Consider the following 24,601-nt stretch of genomic DNA (forward strand, 5'->3'; position numbering starts at 1 on the left):
TTTTTCAGAAAAAGAGCATCAGGTTTAGGAGAAGGAAAAAGCCTCTGAGAATTGTCATAGTAAGATTGAGAAAAACTGAACACTGCAAATAACAAAAGTGAAAGCCCCCTGTCTATACCTCCAGTAATCTCAAGAAGATCACGTCAGCATTTGCACTGGGGTTGCTCTTGTGAGCTCTTACCTTTGAAAACAGCATCATCTTCTCCAAGATTTATAGTGTTTAATCCCGCCTTTTTTACACATCTGACACTTCTCCTTCCACTTGTAGGGTACTGTAAGCTGCAGCAACTTTTGTTAGAAAGCTGCTCTGAAATGTCCAAGCCCACATCCCCATCCTTTTTGGTCAGCATCTGTGATCTCTCATCACCATTTGCATTTCTACTACTGGATCTTCCCAGTTCATTTCTCTGACATTTAACACCCTCATTAGTCAGACCTGTCTGTGTTTGAAGTCTCAAGCCTAATGAATGTTCTGTAGCAAGCCAGGGAGGCTTCCACTTACTGGAAGTAACTTGATTATTCTCTGTTGCTTGGGAAGATGACTGTAACCAAGAAGGAACTGCACCTGTAGAGTCAGACAATTTTCTTCCTGTCAGCTTTTCCATTTGCTCGCTCAAAGGAAGTTCATCGTCAGATTGAACATGCTCTGTACCTGCTTGTGCTGTTGCATTCTCTTTGGCATCTTTTAGACAAATTTGAGATGGTAACACTTTTGGATCACCCTCTAACTCAGTCAAATTTTTCTTTGTATAGCTGACCGAGCTCATCTTCTGCTCAAGAAGATTTTCTTCCGGCAGAGATTTCCAGTTTGGTGAAGTGCTGTTTGACTGGGAGCATTTAAAATGCAGGTCTGCTTTCTTCTCTGCAACTGCAGGTGTGCTTACTTTTTTCCTTTCATTTGCAGGATACACAGAGGGATCTTGCTTGTGATCTGTAAGGTCAATTGTAGTGCTGTGGTCAGTGAGGGGATCTCCAGAGGCTCTCTCTAATTCACCGTCAAATACAAGGTTCTCATCAACATATAACTTCACCTTCTTTGCTCCAACATTAAGGTCCTACAAAAATACAAGTATGAAGATTTCAATTAAGCTGTTGAAGCATTCGATATCACTGTTCTGTAACTCTGACGTTTGAACACTTAATCAATAAACAGATGAAAATGATTAGACACCCATATCAGCTTTGACTACTTTTTAATCAAATGTTCAAACAACTGAAAAATACCATGGAATATTTAAGATTTTATTTCCAAGTACTAAAAAACCTGCTAGACAGCACTATGAACCATTTTGGCTGACAAGGCTTAAATATTTACAAAAGCTTGAGTAAAGAAGCCTAGCTTAAGTATAATTACATTTGATCAGGATATAAATTTCAGAGGCACATTTTGTTTCAGCATCTTTAAGATTCACCACTTTCATGACATGTTCCACAGCGAACACGAGCCAGATCAAAGCCACGAGAGTTAAAAAGAGTTATAGAAATACAGGACTGAAAAGGACATAAGAAAAATCATCTGGTCCATCTCTTTCCACTGAAGAAAGTAAAATATCCTATACCATTGTGAAGAAAACTGGTTTTAACAGTTTTCAAATGATCTGCCTTGATGGCTAATTCCAACACTTAACCAGCCTTTTAAATAGAAGGTCTTTATCTCAGACACAACTCTGCCACTCACAACTTTATCTCTATGTTCTCCTTTTCCGTGATACCCACTAAAACCCAGATTTTTTCATTCAATTGAAGTCAGAACTAATGTTCTTTCTATTCTTTTTATCATTTCCATCTAACCTTTCCTCCCTCTTGACAAATGTACTGGTACCTCCAAAGAAAATATAGAAGATGAGACAAAATCCATCTCCTTTCTACCCGCTAAATTTCAGTAACATGTCCATCACGTGGAGTCTTTAAAGACTCTCTGTTCTTTTCTTATTTTCACGGAAACTGAGAAGCTTTTAATGAAAAGTAAGAAGTTTCAGTTTCATCCCTCTTGCTTATCTGCTGGGTGTCAGTTCTCCTTGAATACTAATTTAAATTTTCCTCCGCTCCCAGCCTAAACCAGTCACTCTGTCACCTTCAAGTACAAGTGTCCCCGGTTCTTCGCTCCTTCGCTCTTTACCGCTTACAAGCCTTTCTAGTTCCATTCTACTGCTTTTCAAATAATAACATGTACGAGGCAAAAAATGTAATACAGACCTACAACAGAAGATGTGGGCACAAGAAAGCTCCAGTTGAGGGAGAGGAGTAGGCGCAGGAATGCGAGACACATTCCTGATACATTCCTGATAGAAAAAGATAACCTTCACTAACTTCTGAGAACAGCTGTAAACCCAGTTTAATTGGCCATTATGTCATGGCTGCCTGTGCTACTCCTGGAGTGTCATAAAGCGTTATATGTCTGTACTCATGCATTTGGCCATAAACCATGATATTTTTTCCCCTTGAACAAGGACACTGCTAGATTAATCTAACTGGGGATCAAAACACTTCAATAATTACATATATTAAAAACTAACTACATGGCTTTGCCTGAAACGACAATGGGGAAGAGCAAGACTATAAGGATGCCCAAGTAATGTTATTTTTTGAATCTTTGTATGTCTGAACTGTTAATGTCTCCCTTAAATGCTAGAGATAGTGGATATCCACAGTTGAATTTGGGATAACAGCAACATTTCTACATAATATGCTGGTTTTTACTGCTGTTACGAATACTCAAACCTCAGTTCTGTGTTTTTACCTGGAAACAGATATAAACCCCATGAAACCACAGAAATATATATATATATATTTTGAAAAGTATTTGTCAGTTTCATCTTTTTAAGTCAAAATCACCAACCTCTTAAGAACAAAATGTTTTTAAATGAATCCCACTCCACCCACCGGTACCAGAGGAGGACGGGTAGACAGAGAAAACATTACAGAATTAGATGATGGAGCTTATTTTCCCTGAAAGAGGGACAGTCAAGCACAGAAAAGGGCCAGTCACTTCAAAATTACTATTCCAGTCAGTAGGAAATTACTTCCTTTCTCTGAAGTTTTGGAGTATCTGGAACAGGTACCATAAGAAGACTCACCAAATGTGAGATCTGGACTGTATCAAAGTGAACCAACCAAAGCTACAGATATTTCTAAGGCAATAGTGACAGAGTGAACTGGGGCAGGCGAGAACCATCTATTAATGAAGAACCAGATGAAAATCTCTTGCACCAAAATTCTAAGCAGACTGAGGCTCAGGCAGGAAAAATAGGAACAGAACTCAGGGACTCCAAGAACAAGCATGTGACTAAGAACTTCAGGGAGAAATTTTTCACTCTGGGAGTGGTGAGACCCTGGCCCAGATTGCCCAGAGAAGCTGTGGCTGCCCCATCGCTGGAGGGATTCAGGTTGGATGGCCATCAGGAGAGCCAGGTTGGATGGGGCTTTGAGCAACCTGGTCTGGTGGGAGGTGTCTCTGCCCACGGCAGGGGGTGGAACTAGATGACCTTTAAGGTCGCTGGCAACCCAAACCATTCCACAATTCCATGAACTGTTCTTTTTCATTTCCTCCACCTCACTTCTGAGCTTCCAGTTGCTTCATGAGCAGATGTGGTGCAAAAGATCAACAGAATCATTGGCTTCTCCCAGTACCATCGATTAACTCTCCTCAAGAAAAAGGAGGATGGAGAAATCCCTTCCTCACGAGTAGTTCCATCAGAAGCCACCCTGGAAACCAACTCAATATTTCACCCAAGGAAGGTTTTTCTCCTCTCGGAAGAGTAATTAGAATAGCACGATGTCTCAGAGCGAGCAAGTAGGTATGATCAACTTCAGAGAGAAAAAAAATTGAAAGATTTTGGGAAAATAGTTCTATGATGTTTCTTAATGTTCCTTCCCAGCTTGCCCCTTCAGCCCTCTCGGAGTGCCTGCTGGGATACTGCTTTCCAATAAAGCAACAGAAATGGGATTTCTGGCTGTTTCAGTGATATTCGCGCACAAATGACAAAGCATAAAGCCAGAGGCGCTTTTCTGCGAATTGCACCTGGGCAGAGGACTTGAAGTTGCCTCTGCCTGACCTCACAGAAGAGTGAGAAAGAAGGAGCAACAGGAAAGAAGTCAAAAACTAAAAGAACTAAGTTCTTCTAACTCTGCGGGGAAAAAAGCTGCTGCGTCCTTACAGACAAAGCACCTCAGTTGTAGCCCCAGCACTGAAAAAAACCACCTCCAGCTCAAAGGAGTGGACATGAACATACACGCAGGAGGAACAGGCATATAGGATATTGCTCAAAGGAGAAAATGATCCAATTAGAGGGCAACTAAGATATTAATGCTTCTAAGTATTAAATCCATTCACAGATTTGTGAAGACATACAAGAGGTGTTATATTGGATCTTATGAAAGAGTTCTAATAGCATCAAGTAACGATGCAATTTCAAGAGTGTAGCAATTATTTACAAAACGCCTGAATATTTCAGACCAACTTGAAAGGAACTGGGTGCCCTCACGTAGACTTCATCTGTTCCTGCAGACTAAAAATGACCTCCTTTTTCACAGACCTCATCTGAAATAAATAAAGCCAAGATGAAGCATTCTCTGAGACCTTCCTTGTAATACACTGAATCAAGGAATCCATTACAATGATGTAATCTGACTTTTACAGCTTCTTTCAGCCATATTTTTTCTACTTCCAGACTCAAGTTCTGAAACTCAAACATTTTCAACAATCCAAAAGCACTGGCCCAAATTAATTTTCTGTCTTTTTTTGGAAGAACTACTAGGGCATCTCTCACTTAGGTGGTTTTTAAGGGAAAGAAGGGGGTTAGAATGATTATGAAAAAACAACATAGAAATCCAGCTCTGGATTTACGTTACCAGGAACAAAATTGTTACCTAATTGTATTTTTGGGTTTTGTACTTCTCAGACAAAACTTCCCCATGACAAATCACAGAATTGGGCAGAACGGCTTTGTGTTATTCTCTCATCTTAAGGATAATGACATTTCTTTAGTTAGTGTCTGCACTGCCACCAAAATCCATGGGATTTTACTCCTAATGGATTTTACAGCTTGCCTCATAGTGGTTTATTAAAAAAACAGTGCCTGGAAACACAGAAACACATTTATGTGTATTTCCTGCATTATATTCAATAGGTTTGGTAACAAATCATACTATTACCTCCAAAACCAGCAGTCCCTTTTGCACTCTCTAATGATGATGGAACATTCTGTAGCCCACGTTTTAATAGAAAAAGCTATTAAAATTCCAGAAAATAAAGATAAATCACATTATAGCAAATTTGTTTAAGTTGTCCCTTCCATAGTCATTTCCATATGTATAAATTACCATATGTGCTTACATAAGAACACGGATGAGAGCAAAACCAGAGGAATAAAGCCTCTTATTTATAATCCAGGACAGCAAATCTTCTTTGATCCAGTACCTGGGATTTTTTTCTTAACATTGCAGTGTACAAACAAGAATAATTTCCATGGTGACATTCAAACACACAAACAAGAGACCATCTGCCATGATACGTCTCTCTCGTAACACTAGATTACTTGTTTTGTTATGAACACAGTTAGTATACTTTTTAATTAAAGTGGCAAAGCCAAACTGAGCAACAGTCAGCCCATTTATACCTATATACATGAGCAAACACATATTTAAACACATATTAATATATACTGTAATAAAAACAACTGAAAATCCTGAATATTAAGATGTACTTACCTTTGTATCTTTATTTCTCACTACAGTAAAGAGTAACTGACAGAATATGCAAACCTTTCATTATGTCTTTCAAGATCTTTATTAGCTTTGAAAGAAAATGTTAATTGTACCTATGAAAACGTTAACACTTACGTTGTTACCACTTACAATTAAGACAAAAGCTAATTTCACAGTAGATATGGAACCCTTCTGGCTCCCTGTTTCACTAGAGAAAATGGTATCTATTTTGATTTCATGCTCTTGGAAAGAAGATCAATCCGAGTTTCCCTAGGCAAAGTAGAGCATACAGACAGAGGAGTTGAGAAAAGACTACTTACGCAGGGAGTTGTTGGGTTGTAATTCCAAATCTTGATCTTGGATATACCAAAGCCATGTGACCGGGTGGGATTGCGGATAACAAAGTAAAGTTGGACAGGCGGATGGAAAGGGCACATCCAAAGGAAGCTTTCCTTCCTGGTCTAAAAACATGTACAAGCAGACTGTCACTAATACTCTTTCTCCCAAAGAGGCATATTTAATTAACGCACCACCCCAAAGAAAAATATACATCGATTAGAAAAGTAAGCATATAATAAAATCTACTGCGTCAAGAGCAAAATCTTAACCTCATTTCCAAAGAGTAAATCCGAGCCTCCTGCCCGCTCACAACAACCTGACAATTAGATAAAGGTCAGCTGCTCGCTGTCCCGGTACGACATCTGCACGCTCCCGAGCGGCAGGCAGCCTGCCACGCTTTGTAACGGCAGGGTCAAAGCAAGCCCAGTTTATTTTAATCAAATTAATCAGCTTTGCAGGCACTAGAGGGGATCACTGAGCACAACAGACACTATATAATCATTTTACAATTTCTTAAAGTGCTTACACTTGTGTTTTGCCCTCTAAAGAGGGGAATCTTACAGAATTTTATTCCATTCCTCTATTTTAATCAGGCTTTGCAGACAACTGATTTCACTTACAGATTTATTTGCTACAGCTATATATACGATTCTAAAATTGAAATTTTATAAGAAATTCTCTAAGATATCGCAGAAGCTCCCAACATGAATTTGACAGACAACTGACAATCAAGACATTTTAAAGTACCAAAGAACACCTAACTCTGGACACTCTTCAGAACTGCTACCTCTACATGTTCAGAAATAGAGGAAAAGGATGTGTGGTAGCTCAGGACGAAGTAAAGAGTTTCAAAATCAAAATGCTGATTATTAATATACTCAATGTCAAATGTTGCCCCAAAAAAGAGACCAACGAGAGTACAAAGTAAATATACATGCAGACAACATCAGTGACCTGAGTTTAGCAGATAAATTAGCTCCTCTGCCATTTTCAAGGACACACAGTACATATCATCACACAGTAGGTACACAAAGGCAGTATTTTTCCACATCCTTTCACTTTGAAGTGAGACTTTCAGTTTTTCCAGAAGGCAGTAACTACAAAACTTTCCTATCAAGTACTTTAGATGTGTGCCTAATGACTGTAAGGACAGAGCTCCACCAGGCTCTTCAAAAGTATCATCCACTTCCTAAAGTGGTCATCTACATATTCCAAGCTCCAATGGCTCATAATGTCTCTGTCCCAGAGGCCTCTCAAAACACTTTGGGAGACTGTTGATGCTTTGAACGCCAGTTTTGGGCATAACCAGCCTTAAGAGTGACAGACAGGTTTAATCTTTTCTATATAAAAAAAGAGAAAGAAGCCTCTTAACATCAAAGAAATGAAGAATAGCCCTCAAACCAGCGTGAGCCCAAACCCAGGATCAACTTCAAAGCTAGGTCATGTTACTCAAGTGATACTATGAAAAAGAATGATTAAAAAATCACTTCCTAGCAGCAGACAGTATCTGATGACCATCCATCTCCAGACCTCTCAAAGTGGGACAATCAATAGGTTCTGGTGTGCACTGAGACAGCGCCAGAGGTGCCTTCACAGGAGGGCACCAGATTCAGCACCAAAATGGATCTGGAGAGACCTACTCATGCTTCACACTAAGCTTCTCTGTAAATTCGCACATAATCTTCCAAACAATAAAAGGTGTATCAGAGCCAGGCCGAGGATGGCATCTTCAGTGAGAGGCAGCTCTAGAGACCATGATGTTTATCAGTGGAAGTAACTGCTTAGGACTGAGGATACACAAACTCACAAGTGTTACAGTCTCTGTATGTCACAGATCTGACACCAGAAACTGAAGGCACCTCGATTAATCCATTTCAGAACTCACAAGACTCTGGAGGACTCTCATGTTCTATCACTAAAAGTGAAGGTGATGTCTTTGCCTTCACATGACGTACTCGAGTCTGGAGTTACTGTCTTTGCAACTAGCACCGGAAAATCTAGCCCCAAAGTTCTTTGACCCATCAGGGTGAACCCGACATGTCAGAGGTAGAATTACATTTGAACTGCATCAAGGGAAAAAAAGTGAGAGTGAGAACCTTTGGTCTTAGATTTTAGGGAGACTGGCCTGAGACACCAGTTTGTGTGGGCACTGAAGATACACTCCAGGGAGAGTAAGGAAGGCTTAAGCAATGTGAAGAGGAATTATCTGAGTCTGAGGGTTCACCACTGCAAAGAAATGCCTTTGTTAGATATTTCTAGAAGTACAGTTCCCTGTCCTTGTTATTATGACATTTAAAAGACATATATATGCATATCAGAATCAAAAAGGTTTACAGAAAACACTTCCAATGAAATGCCTAATCTCTGTCTTATTAGGCATAATATCTATCCTGTCAGGCACCACTTCCTTAGTTGTGAGCATCTGATGTTCTGCCAGGCATTTTTTATTTTTTACAGCATAACACATAGTACAAGGGAGGATGCAATTTAAGTGTTCTTCTTAAAAGTCTGCAAGGGTAATAAATAAACCAACAAAGAAATAAAATCCCTGATCTTCAGTAAGACAATGTCTGTTCTTAAAGACAAATGTACACCTAAATGATCAAAAATTGAAATGTTTTAACTGTAGCAAAGTGGGTTTTCCACGAAGTAAATTTTTACGTTAGTTTTCATTCTGTTGAAGATACTAGTTGCTTAGAGAGTCTTTAATTTCTTGGCTTTTTTCTAATACACCCAAAAGCTTTCCTGTACAATCTGAAACATACACAGATTGGAAATGCTGGTTTGACTTCTGAAGGAGACTGCAGTTCAGTTACTGCATTCTAAGGCCATATTCCCTCTCCAGGTTGCATCTTCTCTGATGCAATCCCTTTCCAGCTTCAAGAGAGATTGCAGTGCCAGAAATCAGAGGAATACATTAATCCACAAAATATAAAACTTCATTACTTAAGAATAATGGGATATAGAAATATATGAGAAATGCTGAGAATAACAGGTTTATCATGGATTAATGAATATATTACTACATAATTTATAATTATCTAGAAAATCCCAAAGTCACTACTACTACTGCTGAGTGATATCTGCAGCCTATGAAGGAAAACAGGTATTTATGACATCCAAAAGACAAATTTCAGGAGAAAGTAAGAAAGACTTTTCAAATAAAAATATTTGTCTGGAAATAATACTCCATACTGTGTTTCAACTAAATTTCAAAATACCGCGTATTTGCCCTCTTCTATTCTCAATCACTCTGCAAGCAGAGAAGTATCACTAGCATGTAATAAGTTAGAATTCATATTTTTTAATAGACTAAGTCATTTAGTGTCCTCACCCATTAAAATCCTACTAATTTTCCTTAGAATGCTGTCCCTGGAGGGCCATGGAGACAAAGGACATACAGTGGACATGCAGCACAAATGAAATGCTGGCTGCACGAGGGGCTGTGGATATTTGGATCAGGATTTTGCCCCAGTTATTGCCCTTTGTCCACTGTCTTTAGTATGAGCACCTACTTCTCATCTTATCTCGCAGAAGAGCCATGAAATACTTTTATCATGTCACACATTTTTCTTAATGCCTTCTTCAAAGCTACCTACCTATGCTTTCTTATTCTTTCATGATCCTTCCCTAGGTTAAAGGATAACAAGGGAACAGAGAAAATAAGTATGTTTCCTTCTTAAGTGTACTTAAATTCATATTGAGCAACTGGAGGAAGTTAGCAGTGAAGCTCCCACACCTTTAGATCACAAGAATTACTTAAGTTAATCAGCAGACATACTGAAAAAATGTAAAATTCCCTGTCCATAAAGTTTTGTGACCTTGTTCTACAGATATTATATTACAGTATTTTAAAAAATGAATGTGTTCTCCCATCCAAGACAATACCACAGAGTTAATACAAAAGGAGGCAGAGCTAAAGCTGCTTCCTTCCAGTTGCTCAGTTAATTGTCAGGCAAATTAATCAAAATCTGTCCTAAAACAAAATTATAACCAAATACCAACATCTTGGACAGGAAAGCTGAATTTTTTAATAAATAATATATGCATTTTTTTAATTATTATCAGATAGTTGTTATGCAAGTCAGGTTCAAAATGCAATCATGTTCCTAAACAAAAACCTAGTGATGGAATATTAAAGAATTATTATAATGAGAAATTGTCACATGCAGGACTAAGCTGTCTTACATTTAAGTTCTTATTGACCAAGCAGCACAAATTCCCTGGGTTGTCAGCATTTCGAATGTCCACATCATGAGGAGACACAAATATCTTTTCGTTGCATAAATCAAAGAATTCCACCTCGCTCAGGCCCACGTTTACTGGATTTCCCCAGTTAGAAAGAAGTTCCATGGTCACATAAATGGCATCACGTACTTCCACACTGGTTGTCATCTGGATTGAAATGAAATATGGTATAAACATAAGTGGCAAAACAATAAAATGTGCAACAAAATAAATCCTGGTGAGTCAGAAGGAAAAAGCTTGCAAACTCAAGGCTATCTGGATGACATTCAGTCATTCTGCCCCACATCAACAAACAAATCTATGGCAGGGTAAGAGAATAGAACTTACCAGCCTCTTACAAAGCCTAAAGATAAACCACCTCTCTGTTCTTTGCCTGATTCCTTTGTCATTCTGATGAAGGGTGATAAATTCTCTTCTCTTACCCTGCTATAGGTTTATCAGTTGACGTGGGGCAGAATCAGTGGAATACAGATTATTCAATGTACTTTGATTTCAGTAATACTGGGAAGCATCAGTTATGGTGCAAATACCCACAAACCTTCTCTCTCAGCATGGAATCTACTTCAGATTTGTCATCAGGCAGGAGTATGTCATTATCACAGGCAGAATGGCTCTCAGGCTCTGGCAGGGCTTTCAGAAGCTTCTTCTGTTGTCTGAAATATACAAGAATTATGAGGAAGTAACACATAGAAGAATACGTATTTTTAAGAAATAGTTTTGTTGGTGCAAAGGTGAAGAGATGAACCTTCACACCCCACGGAAGAATCCCATGTACCCCCCATCTTGAATGACAAGTGTTGCAGCATCCCCCTTAGACACACTGAGTTTGGTTCAAAGGCCAGGCTCCAGTTCTCAGCTGGCTCTGAGCAAGGAATATTCAGGAGATATAAAGACAAACAGAGGGAGATGGTTGGCAGTTCCCCAGTCACAGATACTGGCCCAAGGCTGAAATCTTCCCCTTGATTTACTACTACATCCATGATGTCTCAGGTATCTAAAGGTTATCAGGTGTAGTGCTACTGCACGACGCTATACTGGAAAATAACTCCTCAGAAAAGGAAGCTAACCTTAAAGGAAATACATATACCTGATTCCAAAAGGACAAATTCTCTCAGCAGCTTTTGTCACTGCAGTCCGTGTCTGGCTTTTTTCTGGAGGTTCAGCCATCCCAGAAGCAAGAGACGACACAGAAAATTTCTTCTAAGTTAGAAAAAGATGAACATGTTTCATTCATAACATTCTCCACATAACGAGTATCAGTCTGCAGCTCTGGAATAAATAAGAGTCTGGGCCCAGCTCTGGTCTCAGCTAAACTGTAACTCCATCATGAGTTAAAGCACATTTAACAGAATTGGTTTTAATTTGCAATGAAAGAGCTGAGCTTGATATTCTATGGGGAAGAAAAGGAATGTAAAAGCATTCTCTGATGACTATTCAAAATATATACGTATATGTCTGAAATATCATTGTATAATTGGGTAGGACTCAGAGTTGGCCAAATGTTTGGCACAGGTCTGCCTAGACTTTCTCCTTCTCCAAAAAAGGATCAGAGACTTTTAAACCCCCAAAAAGCTCAGGTTTATTAGAATAAAATCTTGATTTATTGTTTTAAATCTAGAACTATCAGTAGTGACTATCTAGGAGAAAACAGAGGAAAAGTCCAGCGATTCTTACAATGCTACAGGCTCTTTCTCTGCTTCTACCCCACTCTGTAAGTGTACCCTGCTCCTTTTGGTATTTTTCCTAAAAATGTGTTGGTAGCTTGTCAGAGACAGAACACCCAGCACTGTGAACAAGCAGTCAGATGAGGAATGGCAGTCCTTCTGTTCTTAGGTCACTTCCATTTCTATAATTTTTGAAGAGTAGGAGAACTTTAAAATGCTTAGAAGTTAATTACTTTTTTAATATTAAAAATTCTGCATTGTTACACATTTGAATATCAAAGGCCAAGTTCCACAATCCCTTAATTGCAAAATTAAATTACTACTGGAAGATCATTTAGGTCAGCTTTAAGACTGAGAACTCACAGTGGGTTTTTGAAACTCCATCTCAAGTGCCAGGGTAAAATTACATCTATTTTAAGTATTATTTCATTATTTTTCATTTAGACATAACAATATTAAAATTAGCCCTAATATTAGCAGCAAGATACATTATGTGAGAATATTCAATGGAATTTGTTCTCTCAATCATATAAATAGCTATAAATATTTCAAAACCAAGAGGAATAAGATTGAAAAGTTGACATAGATGGTGAAATCATATGTTAAAATACTTACCTATAGTAAAAGAACATTTTCACCTTTGCTCCTAACCCAAACTCCCCCAAAACCTAACGTTGGCTCAGTGGTTGCAGTGGATACACATTCATTGTAGCATCAACTCACAACTTCAGGGAGCAGCAGCTTCACTTAAAGTAGTCAGCTGTCTTGGAAACTCTCAGAATTCAAAAGAGTAACTCCAAGAATGTCTAGCCATCTCTCTTTTCCTTCCTAAAAAATGAGTCTCCTAAACACCAAACTGGAAGCAGTCTTTGAGTCCACAAACACTGTCCATGACAAGATAGTTTTCTAAATTTCAGTTTATGCTCAAATTTCTTTATGTACTTCCTTTCTGTTAAGAGAACTGGATTATCGGTTATGCTCAAAGTTTAGCTAGGATTGTCAACACAAACCTCCTTTAACTTAACGAGGAATAATGTTTTGACCTGAATCAGAAGGGAATGGATTTTTGCAGATTTCCTTGTGTATGAGTTTTTAATTGCTTTTAAACATGGTGGTTGGAGATAAGAGACGTACACCCATCGGTGCGGAAAACCCAAGCTAGCTCCTCCTCACTAAGAGCTAGCTAGTAGTCTCCAAAAAGCAGAGCATGGATTAACAGGGAACAGCACCCATATTAATGAGTCCAGTAGAAATGTAGGATTTATTGGTATGGAAATCACAAATTATCTTTTTTAAGAAGCTTCCAGAGTGAAAATGGCTCAACCGGGCCTGCAGCTGTGCATTTAACTGCACAGACATATCATTTGCCTGGTCTATCAGTCACGCAGTGATCCCTGAAATCAGGAGAGTGCTGTGGGATGCTATCCTGGGGAAGCAGATTAAAGAAAACCACCCTACAGGAAAATAATACAAATTCAATTGCACTTAAGAGGCATCACCATTCATTCACACACAATCCCAATGTATAAGAGATCGTAACTCGGGGGTAGGGGGGGAGGGTTGCTACTTGATCAAACAGCCCTCTCCTGTATTCTGCCCTACCTTTTGGGGGCTTGTGGCAACCACCTGCCTTTGCAGATCTCTCTGCAAGATTTCATTTTCCATTTGCATTGCTTTAACCACAGCTGAGACCGAGAAATCAGGGTCCTTCTCACATACATGTTTTCGAGTTGCTGAAAGCGGTCTTTCTGGGCGACTGAACGGTCCTGCCACCAAAAGAAGGAAGGAACATTCATTCATTTGAGCAGACACACAAGTATGGGACATTACAACAGCAAACATTTCAAACACCCCATTCAGTTACTGACACAGGGCTTTGCTAGCAGTCTGTAACCATCCGAAGTGACCCTGGGGTGCTCCAATTTGTTTTTATATTAAGATTCCAGGTCACATCTACTTTAAACAACAGCTAAAACAGTATAGTAATACGAGGAATACTGACAAATGAGAAACAATTTTAATGCTTTAAAATTTTTTGTACTTGCTTTGTTCCAGTATTTAATGGAAACGCCTTGTAACAGTTCATTGAAAAAGAAATACATTGAAAAATTCTGGTGTGCTGAAGTTATATATAACTGGGGTGTTCAGCTATTTTGGAGGAATGGAGGAATACCCAGAGACTTCTAGCAAAACAAGGGGAGTCAGGAGTTGCTACTTCCAAGACAAAATAAATGACCTTATCACTTAAGTAGTCATCAAAATGCCCATACGCATTCCAATCTTCCCAAACATCACGGAGAAACAGAAATGTCACAGCCTATAAACAGGTTTAAAAGAAAGGAAATAAAATTTAACAATAGAGGATCTGAGATTGAACTAAAAGAGAAGCACAGTGGTTATATTCAAAGGAGAAGCACAGCAGTTATACTCAAGGACTTCAAAAGTCAAGGGAAGAAAAGAGACCAAAGTTGTACAGACATTTAAATCCAGTGAATCTTCCCTTTAGATCAAGGGAAAATACTGAAGAACCCAGTGCTAAGGAAGCCTGCTCATACTGCTGCAGTGAGGTTTATTAGGCAGGAGAGTAAAATAGCAGTTGATGCTTGTGACATGAAGTCTACCTTGAAAAGACAGCAAGTTAAAACTGAACGGAGATTTGCCTGCATTCACAATCCTTAAGCCCTGTGCTGTCTACGCTCATAAAAACTTTCAACATGTATTAGTCATCTCTGCAAATACAGGGAACAGAATAAAGTCCTTTTTATTTTTCTGTACTATACCATCCTCCTGAAATGAAATCCATTTAAAGAATTAAGGTGGTAGATGGACAGAAACAGTTCTAACAAGCACTGTTATAACCTGAGAAAATGCTACACACATCTTTGGAAAGCGGTCTGAGTGAGCATCTGCTCAGACAGATGGTGGGTGAGGGTCTCAGTAGCTACAATAGGATTTATTCTGAAGCCAAAAAGAATCAGCTTTTTTCCTCAATTTGGTTTTTTGCCAATTAAGAAACTACTATTTTAACTTTTCAAAACTGTTAGCTTTATTGCTTTCTTGGACACATCTGGATTTTGCTTTTTTGAAGAGTGTCTTAACCACAGGGTATGCCAAGTCTGAAAACTTCATCTCAGACCTCTCAGAACTCAAGTTCATCAGACTTGTTCAGTTAAGGACTGTGCTGAAATAGCAACTGCAGCCATGATTTCAGCTCCTAGACTTGGGGTTTGGTTTGGATTTTTTAAGCCCAGGAAAGACCACACCTTAGCAGCAGATTTCTAGAATAAGAGCAGTGCCTTCAAAATGGTGTTCTCCAGTCCAGGAAAAACATTTTCCAGTATGGTCCTAGATACTGGCGTACCTACCTGGCCCTAGAGAGTGATCTGCAGTGTTCAAGGTGTGATACAAGCACAGTCCCAAGCAGCAGAGCTAGAGTTTGCTGTGCTGTGGAAAACTATGCCTTTATTGCTATAAAGGCATTGCATTAAAATCTTCCACCAAAGCATCAATTGCTGATTTTGAGAAGACACTCTTCTGTTAATAACACAGGGAACAGATCTCCAAAAGGAATGTGGGAAACACAGAGCAAGAACAAGGACTGAAAGGGAGAGGAGAAAGTCTTACGCTGTGGAAGCCAAAAGAGAAAGTAGTCAAGATGTAGCAGAAAACTGAAATATACAGGCTCTAGACTTTCCCACAATCCTACTTAAGTTAAAACACTAGAGGTGGTAAAAACAACAACACAAAGCCTACCCACCCCACCAAAAAAAAAAGGACAACAGCTAAGAAAAAAAAAATCACAGTGACAGATGTGTGCTGAAATTACAGCTGAGCCAGAGAGGAGAAAAGCATGAAAACTTTCCTTATTGACATTAGATATTCTTATTTCTTACTAGAACAAATTCTTTCATGTCTTTCCTGCTGCAAGAACTCGGCAGAGAGTGGCCGAGTGATTTTATTTTTTACCACAACTGGTCTGACAGGAATGTACTTTTCAGCATTATCTTTTCTTTTTGCTGAGAGAACTCGTAGTGGCTTCACATCTGCAAGATAATAAGGGAACAGAAATAACTTCAGAGCTATTTAGGAGCAGCTAGCCAGGGAAAACTGATTGGGTCTTAAATGTTAAAATTTTGCCACTTTAATTATGCTGGCAAAGTGACAACTACCATCCTACCTTCCTTTCACTGCTACTGTCCTATTGATGTAGAAGTACATATAGAATCATAGAATCTATATGCATGGCTTGCACTGACTTTGTGAAACAAAATAAAATATATCATAAGGTACCAATATATCACATAATTATCAGATATTTACCTGCCTTACTGTCAAGAAAAGCAAAAATAAAAATGAAGTCCCAAGTCACTTATTAACATCGTTATACCATTGAGACATTGGAGGTCTCCAAAGAAGACGACCTGACAAAAAGAAGTGGCACAGAGCCAGACAGATTTGTTTTCTCAAATTAATAAATTTTTCATCAGAGATGAATAGCAGATGCTATGATGACGGGTAACCAGCATCCAGGATGGGAAATGGAAGAAGCTGAGACTGGGAAGATCTGGCTGCCTGGGTTATTGCAAAAACAGTTCAAAAATATATTAATAATAATCTCTTGAGAATGTCTTAAACTGTCTGTGAGTTCAGACTCAATTCAACTGTCTAGGCCTGATGGTGCAAATGGGTTAACCACAGCTATATCTTCGTCTTTGCAAAAAAAAAAAAAAAATTTCTTAACCTAGTACTAAGAGGATCAAGTCTCCCAAATCAGGAGATTAAAACAAGAAGTTTGCTGAAGAGCATGAGAACTCCTGAGAATATGGAGTAACCATTAACAGTTAACCAGCAACAATTCCCTTAAAAGTAATGCTCTCCAAGAATTATTACAGCACTGAAGGAGAGCATAATACACAGAGACTTACTACTTTGATCCTGGTTGAACTCCAACACAGTAAGGGCACCACAATCAAGGCTGGAGCATCTCCCAGTGTCCTGACGTTCAGAAGTTTCTTTCTGCAGTGATCTACCGCTGTGCAACTGGAGGTCTCCAAAGCTTGTGATTGTTTCCTCAGTGGGAGATGGCTCTGAAAACACATCCTCTTCAACAGAGTCACAATCATCACTAAGAGAAGTTTCTTCCACCCTTTTCTCTTCTACACTGAGTTGCGAGCTTCTCAATTCCTGGTACAATTCAAAGAGATTTGTCAGAAAAGCTCAAACACGTATTGATGCAGCTAAAATTACTCACATTCCTGTGTTGTGTTTTCACTCCTCTGATGAGGAGTAAAGAATTTTTCTTACAAAATCTTAACAAGAATTTTGTTGTAAAGAAAAGTCATCACACAACTCCCTTGTTCCTTCTCATCAGTTCTGTAGGCCAAACAATTTTTACGTGCAAAACCAATTTTTAGGAATGAGCTACAAACAGGATGTAAGTAATGGATAGGGCAAGGGAATATATTTTCCTAGTCTCACACAGTTAGGTTTGCTATTTGAAGACAAGCTGCAATCTAGATTTTCCAAATGCCTTCACAAGACTGCAAAGCTAACGGAATACCAACTTCTTTATAAGCAATTAGATAGATAATAGTCCTGTTTTGTAAACATCTCTACTTCAAAAACAGTAGAAAAGAGTTGTGGTCTAATGGACTAAGCTCCCAGTTTGCACAGATTTTTTCAAGTGGACACACTGTAGCAGGATTTTATATAAAAACTAATCTACTTTGAAATTCACTGTGGACAAAACTGCCCTTCCTCTCTCAGCACGTGCCATAAACATGATGCTGGAGAGCCTTGTGTTTTTACAAATGCAAAAAGAAAATACCTTACCTATCTTAAATGCTCTTTTCTTCCTACTTTGTTGGTATTAGAGTTTTGAGATAAGGATAGGTAAGCAAACTGTATGTGTAAAATGAAAACCTGAAGCTATCTTAGGTACAAATGAACTGTGACAGTTTGTGCAGTTTGCAAATGAAAGCTTCGAACTGCTCTTCTGCTACAGATTACACTCGTTAGGAAATCCATGTTGACAGAAACATATTACAAAGAGCAGGCAAGCTTAGGTTAAAAAGAAGGTCTATAAGCAACCTGAGGCTTGATATTGAGCATGTCTTTACAACAGTCAAGACTAATATTTCTAGCTATCTGACAGGGAATTGTACAGGCTTTCTTTTAGTTTGAAACCTCATTTTAACAAGACATTCAAGAAAACAAATTATAGCTTCAGGAAGAAAAGTGAGGTATTGGTTTAAAATTATTAGCTTACTACTTACACATAAATGATTATAAATATCCATCTCGGTAAAAAAGTTACTGGCTTGTAGAGAGTGAAAACAAATCATAGTCTCAAAAGCAATATAGGAAAGGTACAAAGATGCAGGCTCGGAAATACACTTGGCAAGTTTGTCTGATGTCAGTGCTGAGAACTGCAGACAATTTCATACGTAGACACTACTTCATTACCCAGAAGAGCTTTATTGATGTCACCAATTGGTTAGGCAGAAAAATATTCATACATTTTTGTTCATTTATTCATTTTTTTTAATGACAGGACACTCGTGAAGTGTGCTAGAACAAATTGCGATTAGTAACCAAATGGAAAGCTGGACTGCCAAACAAAGGAGTCAGTACAATAACAACCCTTGATGGAAAACAACTGTAATGATTATAATATTTTTAAAACTTTACTCTGACTTAAAACTTTACTTTTAAAACTCCCTCTGTTAGGGAAAACAACGACATGCAGCAATTTTAGCACGATAATTCAAAAATTAACCTAAACCCAGAAAAAGTTGTTGTTCAAGCTTTCTCTAACCTGACAGCCAAGAGTAACATCCATGTGGAGAGCCATTAAGTGAACTGAGTCTCCTTGCACGAAATACCTTGGTTCTATCCAACAGAGACCTCTTTGAATTAGGACTGAACACGTTACAGCATTGTTGACTAAGATAAGATCTTCAAAGTAGTTTTTCTTTTCATTTTTTCCTTCCTTATGTCACATCTCACTGATGTGAAATTCTCTAGTGAAAGAAACGCTACACACTGGGCCGCATGCTCTAGTCAGGCTGATACCTGGGCCCCTTCACATTTCAATTGACACCACAATGAACAATAATAGGATGCAACTCCCAATTGTACCTGGGTGCAACGGAGAGAATCATCACCACTTGTCTCCACGCTCAAGCTTTCATAAGGTTCAAAATCCTCAGAGTAGTCAAGAGGAGGTTTAATGCAGAGTTTAGCACCCCTTTCTGTTTTAATCTCCACAGCTTTCTGTTAAAAGAAGCATTCAAAGACATTGGACATCTTTTGTGCCATCAGCAATACAAAAAGAATAATCAGCACATTTTACATACCAATACCTAGATCAAGCAACCTTTTTACCTTCTGTTCCATTGCAGGTTTCTGTCCTCTCTGAGCTCACCTTTGGGCACCCCCATTATGGTTTAACTGCCCAAATCAAACTCCCCACCTGCTGCTGTGATCCCCAGAGTGGGCGAGGCCCAGCACGCACCAGGTGTTTGGCATTAAAGTGATTGGGTTCACCCCCTCACCTCACCAGAGAAGTGAAAAAAATGGTAGGAGGAGGGACACAACAATCAACAAAACAGCTGAAGTGCAATCACTTAAAGCCCGGGCAAGAAGCACTGGTGGAACAACCTATGGCAAAAGCTCTCAAGCTTCCAGGAAATCAGCAAACCCTGAAATGCATCTGTGAAATGCATCTACACAAATGGAGAACACATGGGGAATGAACAGGAGGAGTTAGATGTTTGTATCCCATTACAAGGCTATGACCTCACTGGGATCACAGAGATATGGTGGGATAGCCCATTAGACTGGAGTGTGACACAGGCTCTTTATGACAGACAGGCTGAGATGGTGAGAAGGAATTGTCAACCTTTACGTGGGTCAGTCATAACTTAGTTATCTGGTGTCCATGCACTCCTCTGCCATTTTGGAAGTGCCAGGAGCAGAGATGTCCCAGATAGAACATCCCAAGGCAAGCTGGTTTTGGATAGAGCATATTCTTTCAGTAAGTCTATCTTCAGACCTCCCAGCACACCTTAGCACAGCTTAAGTTGGACAGTTTTGAACATGAATTTCTAGATAGCCCATTAGACTGGAGTGTGACACAGGCTCTTTATGACAGACAGGCTGAGATGGTGAGAAGGAATTGTCAACCTTTACGTGGGTCAGTCATAACTTAGTTATCTGGTGTCCATGCACTCCTCTGCCAGTTTGGAAGTGCCAGGAGCAGAGATGTCTCAGATAGAACATCCCAAGGCAAGCTGGTTTTGGATAGAGCGTATTCGTTCAGTAAGTCTATCTCCAGACCTCACAGCACACCTTAGCACAGCCCAAGTTGGACAGTTTTGAACATGAATTTCTAGGTCCTCGAGCCAAAAAACCCACAGGGAAAATTCCTGGGAAAGTAAACTGCTGGCTGGCACAACCTTAATCTTATTCAGTGGTTGCACATTTCCTTAGCTAAATAATTCCAGTATCTTATTAAGATATTATAAATCTGTTACCCTCCCATCCAATTGGATAAAAGACTTTAGGTATCATTCTAAGCTAGTCTTAAGTAGTAGCTTGTTTTAAGCAGCACAGCTACCTACATTTGGCTAACTTTCCAATCCAGACAAGAGGAGATGCCTCCTTCTTCATCTGGCTCTTGTGATCAGAATGAGGTGGTTTATGAGGAGCCACACATTTGGCAAATTTAGCAAACAAGTTGTGACAGGCCAGTACATAAGCAGTGATCTACTGAGAAAAATAGCAGCTGAGAATATTAATTCAACTAAGCAGTAAGAGTGATAGAGTAATGCAGCCTTAAAACTTGGATGTGCAATATTTGCTGAAAGAAAAGAGAACCTGCATGACATGATCTGCAGTGACACAGACACCTGAGCCCCAGTCACTCAAGCACAGACTGGACATCCAGCCAGGGCAATTCCTAATCAAGTAGGGTAATTATTTGAGCAACATGTCTCAGTTGCTCAGAATTCACATTTGTTCTGTTAATTAAGTCATACTCCTTGACAAGGTTAAGTCAGATCCTTCTTTAGGCCAGGAGAAAAAAAAAATATCATTGAGGTTTCTCCAGTGAACCTACAACTATGTAGCTAATGGCTCCAAATTTCTTATAGGCCGGATTATTTTTATTATCTGTATGCATTTTCCTCTCTTCTGATCTACAAGAATCTGTCACAGATTATAACTCAGGCTATAAAAATTACACGTCTGTGTCCCTTAATTCTATTGCAGGGTGAAGAAAAGCAGTGACAGGCAGGGCTGTATCTCCAAAATGAGATTTTCCATGCTTTGCACTAGATAAGCTCCCTAGGCCTCCCATCAGAGATGTCAAGCAACAACTATTCTGCTGGAGGGTAGACTGAGCCAATCATGTCAAGGCTACAAAAGTTTCCATGATGGATGTCACTGAAACTGGACCCTTTCAATGAGATTTGCCTCTTCAGGCTTCAAAGCAGACAAAAAATTGGTCAGGGTATCATTTCACATCGTCACTCAGTGCCCAGACTAAACCAAGACTCAGATTCTATGAGAGTCCCAGCTGCCCACATCTACTAGTTGCAAGCAATTTCCCTTAATTACTTTTGCTCTAGTCAGGCTGATACCTGGGCCCCTTCACATTTCAATTGACACCACAATGAACAATAATAGGATGCAACTCCCAATTGTACCTGGGTGCAACGGAGAGAATCATCACCACTTGTCTCCACGCTCAAGCTTTCATAAGGTTCAAAATCCTCAGAGTAGTCAAGAGGAGGTTTAATGCAGAGTTTAGCACCCCTTTCTGTTTTAATCTCCACAGCTTTCTGTTAAAAGAAGCATTCAAAGACATTGGACATCTTTTGTGCCATCAGCAATACAAAAAGAATAATCAGCACATTTTACATACCAATACCTAGATCAAGCAACCTTTTTACCTTCTGTTCCATTGCAGGTTTCTGTCCTCTCTGAGCTCACCTTTGGGCACCCCCATTATGGTTTAACTGCCCAAATCAAACTCCCCACCTGCTGCTGTGATCCCCAGAGTGGGCGAGGCCCAGCACGCACCAGGTGTTTGGCATTAAAGTGATTGGGTTCACCCCCTCACCTCACCAGAGAAGTGAAAAAAATGGTAGGAGGAAGGATACAACAATCAACAAAACAGCTGAAGTGCAATCACTTAAAGCCCGGGCAAGAAGCACTGGTGGAACAACCTATGGCAAAAGCTCTCAAGCTTCCAGGAAATCAGCAAACCCTGAAATGCATCTGTGAAATGCATCTACACAAATGGAGAACACATGGGGAATGAACAGGAGGAGTTAGATGTTTGTATCCCATTACAAGGCTATGACCTCACTGGGATCACAGAGATATGGTGGGATAGCCCATTAGACTGGAGTGTGACACAGGCTCTTTATGACAGACAGGCTGAGATGGTGAGAAGGAATTGTCAACCTTTACGTGGGTCAGTCATAACTTAGTTATCTGGTGTCCATGCACTCCTCTGCCATTTTGGAAGTGCCAGGAGCAGAGATGTCCCAGATAGAACATCCCAAGGCAAGCTGGTTTTGGATAGAGCATATTCTTTCAGTAAGTCTATCTTCAGACCTCCCAGCACACCTTAGCACAGCTTAAGTTGGACAGTTTTGAACATGAATTTCTAGGTCCTCGAGCCAAAAAACCCACAGGGAAAATTCCTGGGAAAGTAAACTGCTGGCTGGCACAACCTTAATCTTATTCAGTGGTTGCACATTTCCTTAGCTAAATAATTCCAGTATCTTATTAAGATATTATAAATCTGTTACCCTCCCATCCAATTGGATAAAAGACTTTAGGTATCATTCTAAGCTAGTCTTAAGTAGTAGCTTGTTTTAAGCAGCACAGCTACCTACATTTGGCTAACTTTCCAATCCAGACAAGAGGAGATGCCTCCTTCTTCATCTGGCTCTTGTGATCAGAATGAGGTGGTTTATGAGGAGCCACACATTTGGCAAATTTAGCAAACAAGTTGTGACAGGCCAGTACATAAGCAGTGATCTACTGAGAAAAATAGCAGCTGAGAATATTAATTCAACTAAGCAGTAAGAGTGATAGAGTAATGCAGCCTTAAAACTTGGATGTGCAATATTTGCTGAAAGAAAAGAGAACCTGCATGACATGATCTGCAGTGACACAGACACCTGAGCCCCAGTCACTCAAGCACAGACTGGACATCCAGCCAGGGCAATTCCTAATCAAGTAGGGTCATTATTTGAGCAACATGTCTCAGTTGCTCAGAATTCACATTTGTTCTGTTAATTAAGTCATACTCCTTGACAAGGTTAAGTCAGATCCTTCTTTAGGCCAGGAGAAAAAAAAAATATCATTGAGGTTTCTCCAGTGAACCTACAACTATGTAGCTAATGGCTCCAAATTTCTTATAGGCCGGATTATTTTTATTATCTGTATGCATTTTCCTCTCTTCTGATCTACAAGAATCTGTCACAGATTATAACTCAGGCTATAAAAATTACACGTCTGTGTCCCTTAATTCTATTGCAGGGTGAAGAAAAGCAGTGACAGGCAGGGCTGTATCTCCAAAATGAGATTTTCCATGCTTTGCACTAGATAAGCTCCCTAGGCCTCCCATCAGAGATGTCAAGCAACAACTATTCTGCTGGAGGACAGACTGAGCCAATCATGTCAAGGCTACAAAAGTTTCCATGATGGATGTCACTGAAACTGGACCCTTTCAATGAGATTTGCCTCTTCAGGCTTCAAAGCAGACAAAAAATTGGTCAGGGTATCATTTCACATCGTCACTCAGTGCCCAGACTAAACCAAGACTCAGATTCTATGAGAGTCCCAGCTGCCCACATCTACTAGTTGCAAGCAATTTCCCTTAATTACTTTTTTTTTTTTTTTAATTTTCCTAAAATAGGAGAGTCCCAGCTGCCCATGTCTACTGGTTGCAAGCAATTTCCCTTAATTACTTACGATTTTTTTTTAAATTTTCCTAAAATTACTTATGATCTAAGAATTAGTTGAATGATGCATTCTTTTTAACTGTTTCTTACTTACTTACGATCTAAGAATTAGTTGAATGATGCATTCTTTTTAACTGTTTCTTACCTGAAGCCAACTTCTGCGTTGCATTTTGCTGGGTGCAGTCTGTGTGCTGCATTCTTGCAACTCACTCTCTTCTAGCTGGGCTGCTTTTTCAGAACAGAGAGACAAGAATTAGAAGACAGAAAATAGAAGTATGGTATTTGACAATATATACCTCAGTTTGCTTTTTTTTTTTTTCCTCTCCCCGGATAAGGACAGAAGAGAAAGTCTTTTGACATGTGAATGGTATCAAAGGCATTCCACTTGAGATACTGGCTAGTCTTGTATTAGTAGCAAGAGTTTTGAACCTCTTTGGGGACAGTCCTCATCATGTGTATTCAAGAGAATAAATTGTTCAAAAGTACATTAGCTTAACGGCAAGTGAAGCTCCACATTCATTGACAGGAAAGTATAGATATATGTTCTAGAATAGGGGCACACATCATTCTAACTCCTCACAAGCAAGCTGCCTTAGGAGGCCAGCTGAACCCAGAACCGCAGGCAGACTCTGATAGACAGGGTCCCAATGAACAACAGGT

At 39.4% G+C, this 24,601-nt stretch overlaps 1 protein-coding gene across 1 annotated transcript in view; it reads right to left on the bottom strand.

Moving 5' to 3' along the window:
- Nucleotides 1-24,601, bottom strand: part of KIAA0556 (KIAA0556 ortholog) — a 68,045-nt gene that overhangs the window by 36,964 nt on the left and 6,480 nt on the right. The window contains exons 4-13 of the mRNA XM_014936726.1: nucleotides 24,087-24,169; nucleotides 21,668-21,802; nucleotides 16,883-17,141; nucleotides 15,851-16,000; nucleotides 13,560-13,723; nucleotides 11,381-11,493; nucleotides 10,832-10,946; nucleotides 10,234-10,440; nucleotides 6,027-6,167; nucleotides 182-1,055 (exon numbers count right to left, since the gene is read on the bottom strand). Coding sequence (XP_014792212.1) covers nucleotides 182-1,055; nucleotides 6,027-6,167; nucleotides 10,234-10,440; nucleotides 10,832-10,946; nucleotides 11,381-11,493; nucleotides 13,560-13,723; nucleotides 15,851-16,000; nucleotides 16,883-17,141; nucleotides 21,668-21,802; nucleotides 24,087-24,169 — 2,241 coding nt within the window. The remainder of the gene's footprint in view (nucleotides 1-181; nucleotides 1,056-6,026; nucleotides 6,168-10,233; nucleotides 10,441-10,831; nucleotides 10,947-11,380; nucleotides 11,494-13,559; nucleotides 13,724-15,850; nucleotides 16,001-16,882; nucleotides 17,142-21,667; nucleotides 21,803-24,086; nucleotides 24,170-24,601) is intronic.

The sequence above is a fragment of the Calidris pugnax genome, unplaced genomic scaffold, assembly GCF_001431845.1.
Source record: "Calidris pugnax isolate Ruff unplaced genomic scaffold, ASM143184v1 scaffold17, whole genome shotgun sequence".
Lineage (NCBI taxonomy): Eukaryota > Metazoa > Chordata > Aves > Charadriiformes > Scolopacidae > Calidris > Calidris pugnax.